General features: G+C 54.6%; 1 protein-coding gene across 7 annotated transcripts in view; it reads left to right on the top strand.

Annotated features, from left to right (window-relative positions):
• Positions 1 to 9392: 9392 nt before the first annotated feature.
• The window catches only part of Mta1 (metastasis associated 1), a 37831-nt gene continuing 31576 nt past the window's right edge, over positions 9393 to 15647 (top strand). For all 7 annotated transcript variants that reach the window (XM_052184878.1, XM_052184877.1, XM_052184874.1 and 4 more), the window contains exon 1: positions 9393 to 9606. In XM_052184878.1, the coding sequence (XP_052040838.1) occupies positions 9579 to 9606 (28 nt within the window). In that variant the 5' untranslated portion in view covers positions 9393 to 9578. The remainder of the gene's footprint in view (positions 9607 to 15647) is intronic.

Below are 15647 nucleotides of genomic sequence, written 5' to 3'. Positions count from 1 at the left end.
GTCAGAACAAAGGATCTCAAGACTCAGACAAGCTCCCTTTCCTAGAAACCCGGTTAGGAACAGTGGGAGAGCCGTGCGAGGGAGTGAGTCAGGGAAGACCTTCCAACAGAGCCCCTACTCTGTGAGGCATACTGGTGACCAGGCTTGTGGACCGCTGCAGGGGCAGGATTACCACAAATGCCTGCTGCTTCACTAGCCCCCTTACTGAGCAGCTGCTTGAGGAGGCCGTGCCCGCCCTCCAGTGAGGTGTGCTTGTCATGAACCATTCGGGACTCTTGGATCCAGCCTCAGGGCCCAGATGGTGTGTGTGACCTCGGAGATGACAGTGGCAGTGGTGGGACTCTGGTAGGGACAACTCAAAGAAAGGGACCTAGTGAGGTACTAGACATAGTGAGGCTTCCTGGTCACTGAGCTCATTCCGAACAGTGGCTGAGAATTGGCCAGAGCTAGGAAGGCAGCGTGCTCTGTGCAGGTTGTGGTAACACAGGGAGCCCCGGCTCTTCAGTTACATTTCAGTTGACGTTGGGGATCCTGCAAAGGGTTTAGGACTCAGGTAATAACATGCCACACTTGGGGGACATCAAGCTGGAGGAGAGACAGGAAAAGGAGGGTAGTAACCCTAACCTGTCAGGGTGGTTATGGAAGGGTACCCCAGACTCAGAGACTGGTCGTGGTGGCCTGGGCTTATGTATGAGTGGGGATGAGGATGGGGGATTTTTGAGTCAAGGGGAAGTGATGGGTCCTAGGTTCAAGTGCAGACCCGATTCAAGCCTGTGCATGGGGCCTTGAAGGAATCAGCCGGCTGCGTAGTGGTGCACCATCTGCCCAGAGTCCATTGCTAAAGTATAAAGTTGCCAATGCTTGACTCTGGGTCCCTGGCTAGCTTGAAATCTCTCTTCTTGCTTCCCTGCCTTCCTTCCTAAGACTCAGTGAAATCCCTCCTCCTCCAGGAAGTCTGCCTTCATCACCCTACTGAGCATCTCTTCCCAGTTGTCCCCTGATATAACTTTTGTTCATCCTAGGCCTCTGTGTTTCCCAGGATACAAAGGGTTAAGGGAGGGCAGGCATGGTGCCTCGAGGACTGGAGCAGGGATAGTCCTGAGGAGTCTGTCTGTCTGTCCAGGGCCCTGGCGCACATTCTGACCCTCCCACCTCCTCAGAGGTTTGAGGAGGACGTGGAGCTCAGCATGCAGTGGGCGAAGCAAGGCCTGTGCAGGGCAAGAAGATACCCTCGGTCCTGTTAATGCAAATGAGTTAGGGTCAAAGGTCACCACGCTTGGCATGGCTTTATTCCACCTGTGTTCATGGCTGAGGGCTGACAGGGCTTCTCCTGATCGTGTGCTCTTGCCCGGGATCCTGCTGAGTCTACAGTAGTAGGATGGACACTGAGGTGGCCAGCTCCCCGTCACAACAACAGAAGCCCCATCGTTTAGAGTACAGGGCTGAGGCCCAGAGTTGGCCCCTGCCCCTGCCCACTGTGGTAGCTAATGTGACCGCAGGACCTGTGGGTTTACAAGGGGCTGGCGGCTGGTGCTGGAACTGTTAGCAGTGCCTGGAGACAGTGCTGTTGCCCAAGTCTGCAGCCGTTTCCAGTGGCTGCTAAGACTAGCTGTCCCAGGTCTGGTGTTGTAAAAGAAGGTAGGCTCATTAGGGTCGCGGCGGGTGGGCCGCAGTGTGGGTTCCAGACAGGATCAGGATGTGGACAGAGCTGTGCTGCTCCTGTGCTCCGGGGAGCAGCAGTCTACTTTCCCCAGCTGCCCTGGGCAAGTTGGGTGGCAGGCCTGGCTCTGCGTTCCCTTCTCCCCTCCTTTCTCAGCGCCTATGGCTAAGGTCTCTTGAGACTACTCAGGGGCCACCAAAATGACCTGGAAAATCTCCCAGCTCCCAAGTTCAGACGTAGTCACTATCGTTGTACCCTGTGCCTCATCTGCATAGTCACAGGATCCCCCTTTTTGGGGGGGAGCATGGCACCTTCTCCAGGGTGCTGTTGGCCTATGAGGGCAGAGTGCTGGGCGCTGCTAAGGTGTATAGGACAGCTCCACACCAACACCTATGTCCAGGGTGCTCTACTGGGAAAGCTTGGGAACAGAAAAGGGTGTAGGGAGATGGGGAGGCCTCTGAGGGAGACTGGGGTGAATAAGGGGTTCACATCAGACAGCTTGGCTCATCTTAGGTTGAGCACTAAGGTCTTGGGGGAAGGTTCTCCGGATCTCAGTCAGGAGGAGGCAGGTGAGGTTGGGCAGGTTCGAGTTTTCTTGAGTCAGCCGCAGCCATGGGGTCTCATAGGTCACTCAGCTTTCTCATCCTGATACTCCAGCTTGAAAGGTGTTGCAGAGGAGACTCTTGTACCTGAAGCACAAAGAGGCCTTTCTAGCAGCTGACCTTCCCAGTGCAGGGCTGCTGGGGTACCTGGGAGATGTAGTTCGCAGCTGTCTGTGCATGCCACCACCTAAGGAATGAGTTTGTTGGCTTGTGAAAACTCTTGCTCAAAATTAATAAAGAAGTTCTTAAAACACATGGCTGATCACTCTTTTTTTTATTCGATATATTTTTTATTTACATTTCAAATGATTTCCCCTTTTCTAGCCCCCCACTCCCCGAAAGTCCCATAAGCCCCCTTCTCTCAGGTAGAGGTCGTTCCAGCTGTTTCTGGGACATGTGGGACGAGGCCGCGGTGGGAGGTCTGAAGTACAGTCCTTCCTTCCACTTACACATTTAAAAATATGCTAAAGAGAAAAAAGCTGGAAAAAAGCAATGAGAAGATGCTAAAATTCCAGGTATGGTGGGGCACGCCTGTAGTCCAAGCACACAGAAGGCAGCAGCAGCAGCAGGACTGAAGCAAATTCGAGGCTAGCCTGGGCTACACAGTGAGACCGTGTCTCAAGCAAATGGTAAGATTATTTTTAGAAACACTAAGCCCATCAAGGGATATGCACCATTTATTCAACGTAGACGGCACTGGTGATTGGTTTGGAGTGCCACCGGTCTTCCCTGTCTGCTCTGTCCTGGCCCTTCCTTAGCCAGTTCATGTGAGACCCATGAGATTTCCCTTCTGCTTCCACTGCCCTCTAGCTCTTGTTCTGACCTTCTCTAGTCAGCTGACCTCCAGAACTCAGGCCATTTGCATTATTTGCTTTGTATTTATTAGCTTAAATTAAAGTTGCCTTCTAAGTTTTGGTTCTTTTATAATGTGAGTACAAGCATTTTGTCTGTAGGTACGTGTACCATGAACTTAAGTTCCCAAAGAGGCCAGAAGGGGACATCAGGTTCCTGGAGACTGGAGTCACAGGTGTAGACAGCCACAGGGGTGCTGGGAACTGGGCCACAGTCTCTGCAAGGGCAGCAGGTGCTGGGTCATATCCCTGGGCCCCCAAGTTTTCATTTTTGCTTTTTTTTTTTTTTTGCTTTTTTTTTTTTTGCTTTTTTGAGAGGGTTTCTCTGTATAGCCCTGGCTGTCCTGGAACTCACTCTGTAGACCAGGCTGGCCTGGAACTCAGAAATCCGCCTGCCTCTACCTCCCAGAGTGCTGGGATTACAGGCGTGCGCCACCACCGCCTGGCTTCATTTTTGTTTTACACAGTGCTTCGTGTAACCCAGGCTGGCCTTAAGTGTTGGGATTACAGCTGTGTGTCACCACACCTGGCTAGTTAAGGTTTTTTTTCCTCTTTGATATTATAAGTGCATGATTTCCTCCTGCCCCTCTCTCCCTTTAACCCTCCCATACATCCCACCTTGCTGTCTTCCAGATCCCTGGTCTCTTTTGCACTGATTGTTGTTACATGCATATATGTATATACGCATCTATATAAGCCACTTGCATTATGTTGTCAGGGCTAACCGTGAGGTATTGGATAACCAGTTGCTTGCTCTTCTCTGGGGAGGACACTCTCTGGCTCTGAGGTCTCCTTCAGTTCTTTGTGTAGGGTCGAGGCCTCTTGGTCATTCCTCTATTGACTTTTAGCCACTTGAGGTTTTCCTTTCCTTTCTTTTCTTTTCTTTTCTTTTCTTTAACGCACCAGAAGAGGGCATCAGATCCCATTACAGATGGTTGTAAGCCACCATGTGGTTGCTGGGAATTGAACTCAGGACCTCTGGAAGAGCAGTCTTAACCACTGAGCCATCTCTCCATCCCCGAGGTTTTCTAAGATTTATTTTTATTATGCGTATGGGTATTTTGCCTGCAAGCACAGGTACATGTACCACACTTGTGCCTGGTGCCATGATTCATCTGGAATGATGAGGCAGTTGAGTTGCCACGGGGTGCTGGGAACTGTCCTCTGCAAAAGCAGCCAGCTCTTAACCGCGGATCCATCTCTCTCCAGCCCTTGGCCACTGGAGTGTTTTAAAGAACGTTCTCCAGTTCTTGTACAATTGAAAATGTTTTCTTAGGGGCTTTATATATGTAAGAAAATCTGTCTGGGTTAAAAACTGTAGCTGGGCAGTGGTGGCCCACGCCTGTTATCCCAGTACCTGGGAGGCAGAGGCAGGCGGATTTCTGAGTTTGAGGCTATCCTGGTCTACAGGGTGAGTTCCAGGACAGCCAGGGATATACAGAGAAACCCTGTCTCAAAAAACCAAAACAAAAACAAAAACCAAAACCAAAAAAGCCAAAACACCTATAGATTATAGTTTCTTTTCTTTCTTTCCTTCCTTCTTTCTTTTCTTTTTTTAAGATTTATTTATTATATGTAAGTTACACTGCAGCTGTCTTCAGACATTCCAGAAGAGGGTGTCAGATCTCATTACAGATGGTTGTGAGCCATCATGTGGTTGCTGGGATTTGAACTCAGGACCTTCAGAAGAGCAGTAGGTGGTGCTCTTAACCACTGAGTCATCTCTCCAGCCCCAGGTTATATTTTCTTAAGAACTGTTTCTCTGGGAGGGGGTGTTGGTAAGCAGGGGGGGATGGGATAGGGGCTTTTTGGAGGCGTAACAAGGAAAGGGGATACCATTTGAAATGTAAATAAAGCAGATATGTAATTAAAAAAACCCAGTTTCTCTTAAGTTTCAAGTACTGCTGGGGGGGGAGGTTGATTTTCTATTTGGGAGAGGATGGGGGAGGGAAGAAAGTTTTTATTTTAGTTTATAATCTATTATCAAGGAAAGGCAGGGTAGGAGCTCAAAGTTGGAAGCTGGAGGCAGGAGCCCAGGTGGGTGCTGTTGACCAGCTTGTGTTTCACCGCTTGCTTTGTCTGCTTCCTTATACAAGGGGGTGTCACCTCCTGAGGGTAGCCCCACCCACAGTGGGCTGGTCCTTTCTACTGGCATTAATAACACGCCCACCGTCCAGTCTGATGGAGCAGTTCCTCAGTGAAGGTTCTTTCCAGATGACTCTAGTTTAAGTTGAAAAACAAAAACCCAGAAACCCCCACAGTCCACCCACTGTCAAATTGACACAAAACATAATTTTCCTTGTTTGTCCTCAAGTTCACGTCGATACACCATATATCTTTAAAAGCCTTGTGATGGTTTGCGTATGCTCAGCCCAGGGAGTGGCACTATCAGAAGGTGTGGCCCTGCTGAAGTAGGTGTGTCACTGTGGGGGTGGTCTTGAAGATCCTCCTAGCTGCCTGAGGATGCCCAGTCTGTTCCTGGCTTCCTTCAGATGAGGATGTAGAACTCTCAGCTCCCCCTGCACCATGCCTGCCTGGACGCTGTCATGTTCCTGCCTTGATGATAATGGACTGAACCTCTGAACCTGTAAGCCAGCCCCAATTAAATGTTATTTCTAAGAGTTGCTTTGGTCATGGTGTCTCTTCACAGCAGTGAAACCCTTAAACAAGTCACAATCTTTTAAAATTTCAACACTTTAAAGTCAAAGTTCTCTTTAAAAATCCATCCTTTCTTTGTTGTGGACTGCTGTAATAAGTTAAATACTTTCTTATTCCAGGGAAGAACCAGGACACAGGTATAGTCAGGACACTGTAAAAATCTGACATCTGAGCTGGGCAGTGGTGGCGCTTGCCTGTAATCCCAGCACTCTGGGAGGCAAAGGCAGGCAGATTTCTGAGTTTGAGGCCAGCCTGGTCTACAGAGTGAGTTCCAGGACAGCCAGGGCTACACAAAGAAACTGTGTCTCAAAAAAACCAAATCCAAAAAACCAAAAAAAAAAAAAAAAAAAAAAAAAAACCCAAAAAAATCTGACATCTGTGACTCAATGATCTCCGGGTCCCAAAGACTCAGACAATCCCACTACTCCAGTTCTCCGTCCCCAGAAAACCCAGCTTGTGCGGTAGGCTCAGGCCAGTTCAGCTGAGACCATGGAGGGAGGAATGCTCCTCTTTTGGGAGGATGGGACTGAGAGACAGTCTCTGTATCTCTTGCTGGCTGTCCCAGAACTCACTCCATCAATCAGCCTGGCCTCGAACTCACAGAGATCTGCCTACCTCTGCTTCCCAGTGCTGAGATTTAAAGGAAGTTGCCACCGCAGCCAGGACTCCTTTATTATTATTATTATTATTATCCTTGTCTGCTCTATTTTTTTCTGAAAAGTGGTCTCAATAATCCTCAAAGTTCAATCACACATAAGGCAGCCCTCAGAGGACTTGTGTTACTTACACTGGTGTGCTGAGTGTGACACGGACCTCTCACACAGGCTCCAGGAGGATCTTCCTGTGGCTTAACTCTGAGTACTTCTGATTTCCCACCCCTAGGACCAGCTACCATAGGTCAGGGCTCTCCCATCCTTCACAGCATGGTAGCAGTAGTCAGCATCTTCAACAGATCACCCAGAGTCAAGACCCAGATCCCACAACACCAGAGAGACCCGAGACAAGGCCCCGTGTACCCATCCCCGGTCCTTGGCCCATCTGCAAGGGACCCTCCTATACTGCTCTGACCTCCCATGAGATAGCAGTGCGTTCTTATTACCTTCTGTTCTTTATTGTCACGTTGCCTGAGACCACTCACCATGTGATATGACTGCTTCTCTTGACACATCTATGATGTGTGGTCAGCTCCCCAGGGCAGAGACTGTGTGACCCTCTAGTGTCTGACACTGTATCGTGAAAGAGGTACTCAGAAAATAAGTTGAATGGGTCCCATTGATAGTTTTGTCTCCCTGAAATGACACAACCTTTCTCCCCTTCAATGATTTGCCTCTGAGGTGTGCTGGGACCCATAAGGTATCCCCTGGGGCCCAGTCTTCCTGTCTTTCTGCTTCGTCACTGAGCATCTGAGCTCTCGTCTCCACATTGCTAGAATCCCGGAAGGCACAGTGCTCCTGTGATGGAGTCTTCTCTTGTGTTTTCTTCTCTGCTGGATTTTACCTGCCCTGCACCTCCCTTGTAAAAGGTATTCCTATCCGGTTACTCCCTGTGGTCACCATGCCACTTCCTAAGCCAGTATTCTGTACTGCACGGGCCGCTCTCCTGTCTGGCCGCTCTGCCACCAAGTGGATTCATTCTTCTGAGTCCCTTTGGCTCTGAGGTCTTGAATGCTCCTTGCTCCTGGACAAGGCCTGAGCTGGGTGGAGTCTGCCTTCGGAGGCACACTGCACTCTACTCTGAGGGAGTGTGTTCCGTGCTGGAGAACACTGGCTTGCTGGGAATTCAGAAACCTCCTTTAGAAGCCAGCTGGGACCACCTGTGCTTCGGTTGCCAAGGAAAGGGAGGATGGACACCTGCAACTGGGGCTGGGGGATGACCTCTGAATGGAGGCAAACAGAGATGCTACAGAGTATGCAAGTCTATGCTCTCTGGCCTAACCACTGCCTAGATGTTATCTGTAGCTTTTTGAGACTGGGTCTATGTAGCTCTGGAATGTATGTCCTGGAATTCACTATGTAGACCAGGGTGGCTTCAAACTCAGAGCTGATGTTTCCTCTCATTGCTCAGGGAGGTGGCCTAGGCCTTGAGAACATTCCTAGCCTGGGTCCAAGTGTCATGCAGATTTCTTGCCTAGTTATGTACAGTGCGCCAGCCCTGACCCCACCCCCACCCCACATGCCTTAACCTCTCAGTGGCCCACAGTGCTTTCCTGAGTCCCACCACTCTACTCCATGTTCCACAGAATGCACCTCAAACACCTGCTTTTGGCAGCCATAAACTTCCACTGTCAAAGTAACCTGCAGTGTTCAGACTCCACCAGAACTCCCAATCAGCTCCTCACTTCCCCAACAGCGGCAGGGATAGGATTCCCATGAGGGACACTACCTCTTGTCCTCTGGCCCTGGGGTGATGCCTAAGCACTCAGCTCTCCACAGATCTTAGGTAAGCACAAAGGCAAGCCCATAGTCACAAACGCTTCCCAGTGCTACAAAGAGGTGCCTTCCTCCACAGCATTGCAGCCCTGGGGGCTTATGTCATCTCAGCTTCAGCTTGGGCTTGTGGGAGGGAACCCAAGGGAGCACGGAGGGACACAGAGGCCTGGCGCTTCAGGAACATGCCTGCCCCATTCAGGGACAGTCATGATGTTCATGGATGATGGAGGAGGCTGGAAGATAAGTGGCATACTGAGGATTTGGAAAGGATCCCTATGAGGGGTGCAGGGAAGGGCTTACACAAGAAGGACCCAAGGGGACTCCGTGAGAAACTCCCAAGGAGCCCTAGGAGGGCCCATTTCGACAGGTATGTGAGGTCAACCATGTATGCTGAGGGTCACGCAGGAAGGTGTTCTCTGGAGGTCATCTGGGGTTGCTGGAAAACTATGTGGACATAGGGCTCAGGGGGAGTCACCTATGGGTGCCGAGGGCCTGGAGGAAATGGGCCTGGAGAAGACCCCTGGAGGATGCCAAGAGTCATTTGGGAGGGGTCGTGGAGAGCCTCCCAGGTACGCTGAAACCATGTATGAGGGCCATACAGGGATGCTGAGGAACACTGAGGGTTAAAGAAGGGCCACCCAACGGGTGCTGTGGTCCAGGCGGGCGTGGGCCTAGAGAGTGCCACTGCAGGATGCCAAGTATCATTCCGGAGGGGTCGCAGGAGGGCCATCAGTGATGCGGAGGGCCACTCTGGACGGGTTGCAGGAGTGCTTCCCAAGGATGCAGGCTGTGGGCCTCCCGAAGACCACCTGGGGATGCCAAGGGCCACTCCAGCGGAGGCTTGGAAGGACCTCCCAGAATGAGTGGCTGGATGCTGAGGGCCAGGCGGAGAGGCCACCCGGGGATGCTGAGGACCATTTGGGGAGGATGCAGAAGGGCCGCCCGAGATGCCAGGGCCACGAAGGCGTGGGCTCCGGATGGCCACCCCGGGATGCCAGGCGGGAGGGGTCGTAGAAGGGCGATCCGGGGATGGCAAGGACCAGACGAGCCAAGGGCTCAGAAGGCCCACTCGGCCAGGGGCGCGCGGGCCGGCGCGGCGCGGGGTCGGGTAACGGCCCGCGCGGTGGGCGGCGGCGCCCGAGGCCCCTCCCCGCCGCCCGCGGCCGCTCCTCCTCTTCCTCTCCCGCCCGCGCCGCGGCCCTCCCGTCCCTGCGCGGCCTCGGCGGCCTCGGAGGCGGCGGCGGCGGCGGCGGCGGAGCAGCGCGGTCCCTTTAAACCGCCCGCCGGCGCCCCCCGCGCCCGCCCCCGCCCCGGCCCGCGCCCGGCCCGCCGCCCGCGCCCGCGCCCCGCGCCCCGCGGCCCCGCCGCTGGCCCGGACATGGCCGCCAACATGTACAGGGTCGGAGGTAAGGCCCCGCCACGGCCTTTATGCGCCGCGGGCCCGCCGCCCGCGCCTCCCGGCCCCGCCGCAGCCTCCGCGCCTCCCCCACGCCGCCCTCGCGCGCGGCCCGCGCCCCTCCCCCGCGGCCCGCCCCCGTCGCGCTCGCGCCCCGCCCGCAAGGCTCGGTTCTGGTCTCCGGTGCTCGTCCCGGCCCAAAATGGCCCCTGGGCCGCCGGTGCCGGGGCGCGCGCGCGCGCGGGGCGGCGAGCAGCGCTGGGAGGGGGCTGTACCCACCTGTTGGGGGCAGGGGGTGGCCCGCGGGACGCAGGCGGAGTAGCGGCGAGTGGCCCGGGCATCCCGGTGGCCGGCGGGCCCGGTGGCGCGAGGCCTGGGCCTGGGTCCGGGCCGGAGCCCCTGAGCAGGAGCACGTGCCTCTGGAGCTCTGGCTGCGGTCCCGCGAGCAGGAGTTTGGGGGTCTGGGGGGCGAGCGGTCTCCTCGGGGGCCGCGCGGGGCCCGCTAGGTGTGCAGGCACCGGGAGCCGTCTTGCAGGGGCCACAAGCCCGTCCCGGCCGAGGGCTTGCCTTAGCAGGGATTCCTGGGGGGGGTGGGGGGGGCAGGGTTGGCTACAGCGGGGGGCCTACGTCCTAAGTGCAGGTCTGAGTCACCCCAAACTTTTCTCTGCCTCACTGCTCACCCTTGCCTAGCAAGGAGGCATTTTACTAGCCTTGGAAGGCCAGAGGTCCCTACTGACCTGGAGCCATGAGGGCCTGTCTGCCCAGGCTCGCCCCCCTGTTGTTGGGCCCTAGGAAACCCTTTCCCCAGTTTGTGTGTGTGTGACCAGGACGCTCTGGGATGGCCTTGCACACATCCAGTCCATGCTGACCCTTATGGCTACTTCATCCCATAGTCTCTTGCCCTCTCTCTGGATTTGGAGACCCTCCTGGTCACAGCCTAAATGTGGATGAGTCCCTGCTGCTGTCTCCCCCGCTAGCAAACTTGGGCTCTGCTGTCTTCCCCGCTAGCAAACTTGGGCTCTGCTGTGAGTGTGCTGGAGTGGGAGACCATCCCAGAAACACCCATCACCATCCCTGCGTGTGACCCTGACCCCTGAGTGCCTAGGTCATTTTCTTCCATCTCACACCAGTGGGGGACCCAGCCGGCTCAGCTCTGTGTTTTTGGGCACAGTGGTGCAGCGGTCTCCACGCACTCTACGTATGCAGATGGATCGTCCTCCCACAGCAGGCCCTCTCAGGGAATCCTTGATCTCATACCTTTGCTTTCTGCCAGGTCCTGCCACAGGGCCCAGCCTAGGGTGTTGAGGCCACTGAGGAGGGGCTGGTTATGATGTTTCGGCCTTGCCAGTCCCAGAGGGAGTGGGCCAGAGCCCTGATCCCCCTATAGGCCTCCTGGCCTGCCCTCCGGGCAGAGGCTAACTCTGCTTTGCTCCTGGCTCCCCAGGTGGCCCCTTCCAGGTGCAGCCCCTTACTGTGCCCGATGAACTGCTGTTTGCATTTAGACCCCCTTCCTGTTCACCATGGTTCCCACCGATGTGGCTGCTGCTTCCTCCGGCTCTGCCTCTAGTTCCCTCATTTCAGAGGTTCTCCTCTGCCCGTGAAAGGCTCCCACTATCCTGGGCACTAGCCGGCCCTGCCCTCTCTCCGGGCTTGGAGACCCTCCTCCTGGTCACAGCCTAATGTGGACGAGTCTGCTGCTGTCTCCCCCACTAGCAAAACGGGGCTCTGCTATGAGTGTGCTGCAGTGGGAGACCACCCAGAAACGCCCATCACCATGCCTGTGTGTGACCCTGACCCTTGAGCCACCCCACCCCCAGGTCACATGGTTTCTGGCCCATGATGGCATGCCATATGCTGAAGAAATGAATGACTAGCGGAAGAGTGGCGATCGGGCTCCTGCATCTGACTCAGGCTGTGGGAGGTGGTGAGAGCGAGGAAGGTGGTCTGCAGGGCTCTGGGGTCTCAGCCCTTTTCTAAGAGTCCCACAGCTGCCTGCCTGGCAGAGGGCTGCAGCCAAGGCCCTAGCAGGCTGGTGAGGCCGGCCTAGATTGGCTCACCTGTCCCTGTTTTCTCCTGTGTCCCGTGGCTGCTCCTCCAGGGCACACTGGCCTGTCTGAGGTCCATGAGGGTAGGTGGCCGGACCCTGAGCCTGTGTGTATGGACGACTGAGAAGCAGGGGTAGGTCTGTAATCCTATCTGTATGTCGGCTGCCAGGCGTGGTCTGGGGTTAGCACCTGTATTCCTGGAGTGCTTTGCAGTGTGGTAGTCCCAGCAGGTATGCATGGGAGGTGAAGGGGCAGCCCCTATAGGACTCTTTGGATAGGGACCTCTGGTGCGTCCTGGGAGTCCCAGCAGGGCCTTGCAATGGTGCTCTGGGTGTTGGCTCTTGGCTTCCTGCCCCAGTCACTGCCTGCCAGATTCTCAGGCCCCTGAGGAGAGAGGACACACACTGTGGCTCTCTGAGTAGGCCTTCTTGGCTTAGTCTGTTGTCTGGGCTTTGGTCCCCTGGGAAGTGTGTTCTGAGTGCTGGCTGGTGGGGACCTAGGTTGGGATATCTCTACCCCCGCCCCACCTCCTTCTTGGCACATAGCAGAGAAAAGTCCAGGATGCCCAGTCAGGTTTAAATTTCAGAAAAACTGCCATGCCCTAGTGTAAGTGTGGCCCAGCTGTGGAGGCATGTGGACGCGCAAGATTGTGACTTGCAACACAGTGTTTGGGCGTCCTGTATTCTCCGGCAAGCCTTTCTGGAAGGTTTTTCAGGGTGGGCTGGCGGGTGAAAGTATGGGAGAGGGACTTGCAGGAGCCTGCAGAACGCGGGCCGAGAGGTGAGCCAGGGAGGAACTATGGACTGCTTCCTAAGACGTGGGCTTGCTGAATATCCAGGGCTCGGCCAGCACCTGAGAGCGGGCAGGTGGTTGGGGGAGGCTTTGAGAGGCTGTCCCCACTGAGAGCTTGGATGGAGGCTGAGACATCCTAGGGCACCTGTGCTTCTTACCTGTGTGTTTGTTAGAAAATCAGGTTGCGTAGTTGAACAGAGGAGCAGATTCACGGCTGCTTCCACCGGGGGTGGGGTGGGTGGGCTTTCTGTCCTTAGTTGAAGGGCTGTGGCCAGTCCCTGGGCAGTATTTTTATCCTCTCTTTGCAAGAAGTTAACCCCTAGTCCTTTGAGTGGCTTTTTTGCTTGTGGGACGTTACAGGAAGCAACGGCTGCAGGCCGCAGCACAGCCGCCCCGCCCTGACTTGGTGTTTTATGTGCCCAGAGCCAGTCTCTTGGTTTCCTACTTGGGTTTTCATTTATATCATCATTTGTATTTAATTCTGGTATTAGACAACTTTGCTTTCTGCTTCAGTAGTTTGTTTTTGTTTTAGAATTATTTATTTTATGTATGTGAGCACACCGTCGTAGCTGTCTTCAGATACTCCAGAAGAGGGCATCTGCATCTCATTACAGATGCTTGTGAGCTACCATGTGGTTGCTAGGAATTGAACTCAGGACCTCTAGAAGGATAGTCGATGCTCTTAACCACTGAGCCATCTCTCTAGGCCTTATTTTGTTGTTTTGAGACAGGATTTCTCTGTACAGCTCTGACTGTCCTGGAACTCACACTGTAGACCAGGATGGCCCAGAACTCAGAGATCTACCTGCCTAGAGTCAGAGGAAGCAGGAGCCAAATCAGCAGGAGCCATCTTGAACAGGAAGGGGGTCTGAGTGCTGGTATTAAAGGCATGCACCACCACAGCCTGGCCAGTTGAAACTTTTTGGCTAAGGTTTTCCCATGGTTGAAAAATCCAGGGTTGCGAGGTGCTAGTGTCTGTGCTGATTTGAGGAGCCCTGTGGGGGCTTCTGGGTTCTGCCCAGCCCTTTGCCCCAGCACTTGTAAGGAAAACCTCACAAGTTTTGACTCTCTTCCCTTAAGCCTGCATCTGTAGCAGTTGTAGAAGTAGGCCAGGCCCAAGGCTGTAGCCTGTCTGCAGCAGCATGGGCCCTCTCAGCCTCTCAAGCCACTGAGCTATCATCATTTGTGCTGGAGGGTGCAAGGCAGAGGCCTCCCCATCAGGTCTAGCCTACTGAGCATGGCTAGCCTGCCCCCTTGTGGGGCCAGAGGTGGGCTGTGTGCCTGCTATTGACTTTTTGAATTATTTTGAGAAGGAACATTTTAGCATTAAATTCTCCCATATTAGCAACAACTAAAACAGAAGTAAATGGTCCAAAGAAGCAGCTCTTGTGGCTAAATCCCAGAACATGATGCTTCCCTCTGTACAGGTTCATGGGACTGGCACCCATCTACAGGGACCTCTGCGATTGTCCCACTGAGCAGGGTGCTGGTGACCTGGGAAGCAGAATTTCACTTGAACGTGGCATAAAGGATGTTAGGGCGAGTTCCTGAGACGGACATAGGCCCCGTCCCAGGTTGGCGCTGTTGAATGCATGGGGCTCCGGGCCAAACATCACGCTTGGTCCTGCTTGGGGCCAGTCGCTCCGAATCCTCGTCTTGTCCCAGCATGCACTCTGCTTCATACCTGTGTTCTCATGAAATTTAAGATTACAGAAAGCAGCTGGTCAGTGGTGGCGCACGCCTTTAATCTCAGCACTTGGGAGGCAGAGGCAGGCAGATTTCTGAGTTCGAGGCCAGCCTGGTTTACAGAGTGAGTTACAGGACGGTCAGGGCTACACAGAGAAACCCTGTCTTGAAAAACCAAAAAAAAAATTACAGAAAGCATCTTTCCTTGCTTCTTGGCCTAGAGTTGTCTCTCTGACCCTGGGCCTTTATGGAGTTCCTGGGGTGCCCACAGTAAGTGATGCAATAGGCAAAGTCTTCGTGGCCCCCATCTCGGCTGGCATGTGGAGGAGGGCTGCTGAGATTGCTTTTATGGGAGTGGACCTGGGAAGGCTCTGGCTATGGACATTGGCATGTAGGATACTGTCAGGTGTGGTCCTGGTGTACTTACAGCCGCTTAGGGAGCCTCTTACCCAGGCCCTGCTCGCAGCCCCTGCTGTGCCCACAGGGCGCTGGTGGCCTAAAGGCTTGTGTGTGCTGCACCCCATGCTGTTCCACTTTACTCCTGAGGGGCCTTCAGGACTTGGGAGTCAGGGTCTGTTCCTGAGATCTAGGGGTACTCTGTTTTTATTTAGGGTCTAAGACGGTGCTGCTGCAGTTTAGGAGGTTCACAGGCGAGTGTGCTCTGTGCAGGGGTAGTGTGTGATATCTGAAGAACCAGGGCCAGAGGCAAGGTGAGGGTTACTGCTGTGGGCGGCATGCTCCCAGTGCACCCCACACCCACTTAGAAAATGAACCACAAGGCCATTGGTAGGTCAGAGTCCCAGGCCATCTGCCGGCTCATCTCTTGAGGCGGTCAGAGCAGAAATGGGGCTGCATGGAGCCTTCCTGGGCCATTCTGGGATCATTGGTCATTTGCTCTCGCAGGGCGGGTCTTGCCTCCTCCCCATTTTAGATGTTGTGGGGCCAGTGAGGTGGTCCTTCCCTGTGCTGGCCGCCCCCCCCAAGGTTATTGCCATGTTACCAAAGGCCTTCCGAAGAGAGAGGAGGCCAAGCTAGGCTAGGAGGCTCAGGGTAGGAAGGTGCTGGCTGGGTGATGGGACGATGGCCAGGATGAAGTCTAGCGCCCCTAGAGGTGAAGCAGGGGGAGCGCATCGGAGACCTGTGGCTCCAGAGGAGCGAGATGCTTCCCGAGGGTTCCATCTCTGGGCGGTCTATCCGTAAACTGGAAATGGAAACCAACCCAGCCACAAACGGCTGGGCCCAGCTAAGAACAAGACAGGCGCGGCTCTGGCTCTGGGAACGGACCCTCCAGGGTTGATCCTGCGGCAGATGTTGCTCCCTTCTGTGTTGGGAGGGAGGGGAAGGGGATGAGGACCTTGGCTTTTGGCTGGGAGTAGAGTCAATGCTTGGTCAGTGACTGTGGTGACAGTAGGGGTGTGGGTTCTGATGCCCACCCACCAGCCAGACCAGCTGCCCTGGAACGCGTGAATTTATATGGTCCTCTTGCCTTAGCCTCCTAAGTGCTAGGACTGCAGGCATGCACCATACC

Source organism: Apodemus sylvaticus, chromosome 6, assembly GCF_947179515.1.
Source record: "Apodemus sylvaticus chromosome 6, mApoSyl1.1, whole genome shotgun sequence".
Classification (NCBI taxonomy): Eukaryota; Metazoa; Chordata; class Mammalia; order Rodentia; family Muridae; genus Apodemus; species Apodemus sylvaticus.
This window is presented reverse-complemented; position numbering and strand designations above follow the sequence as displayed.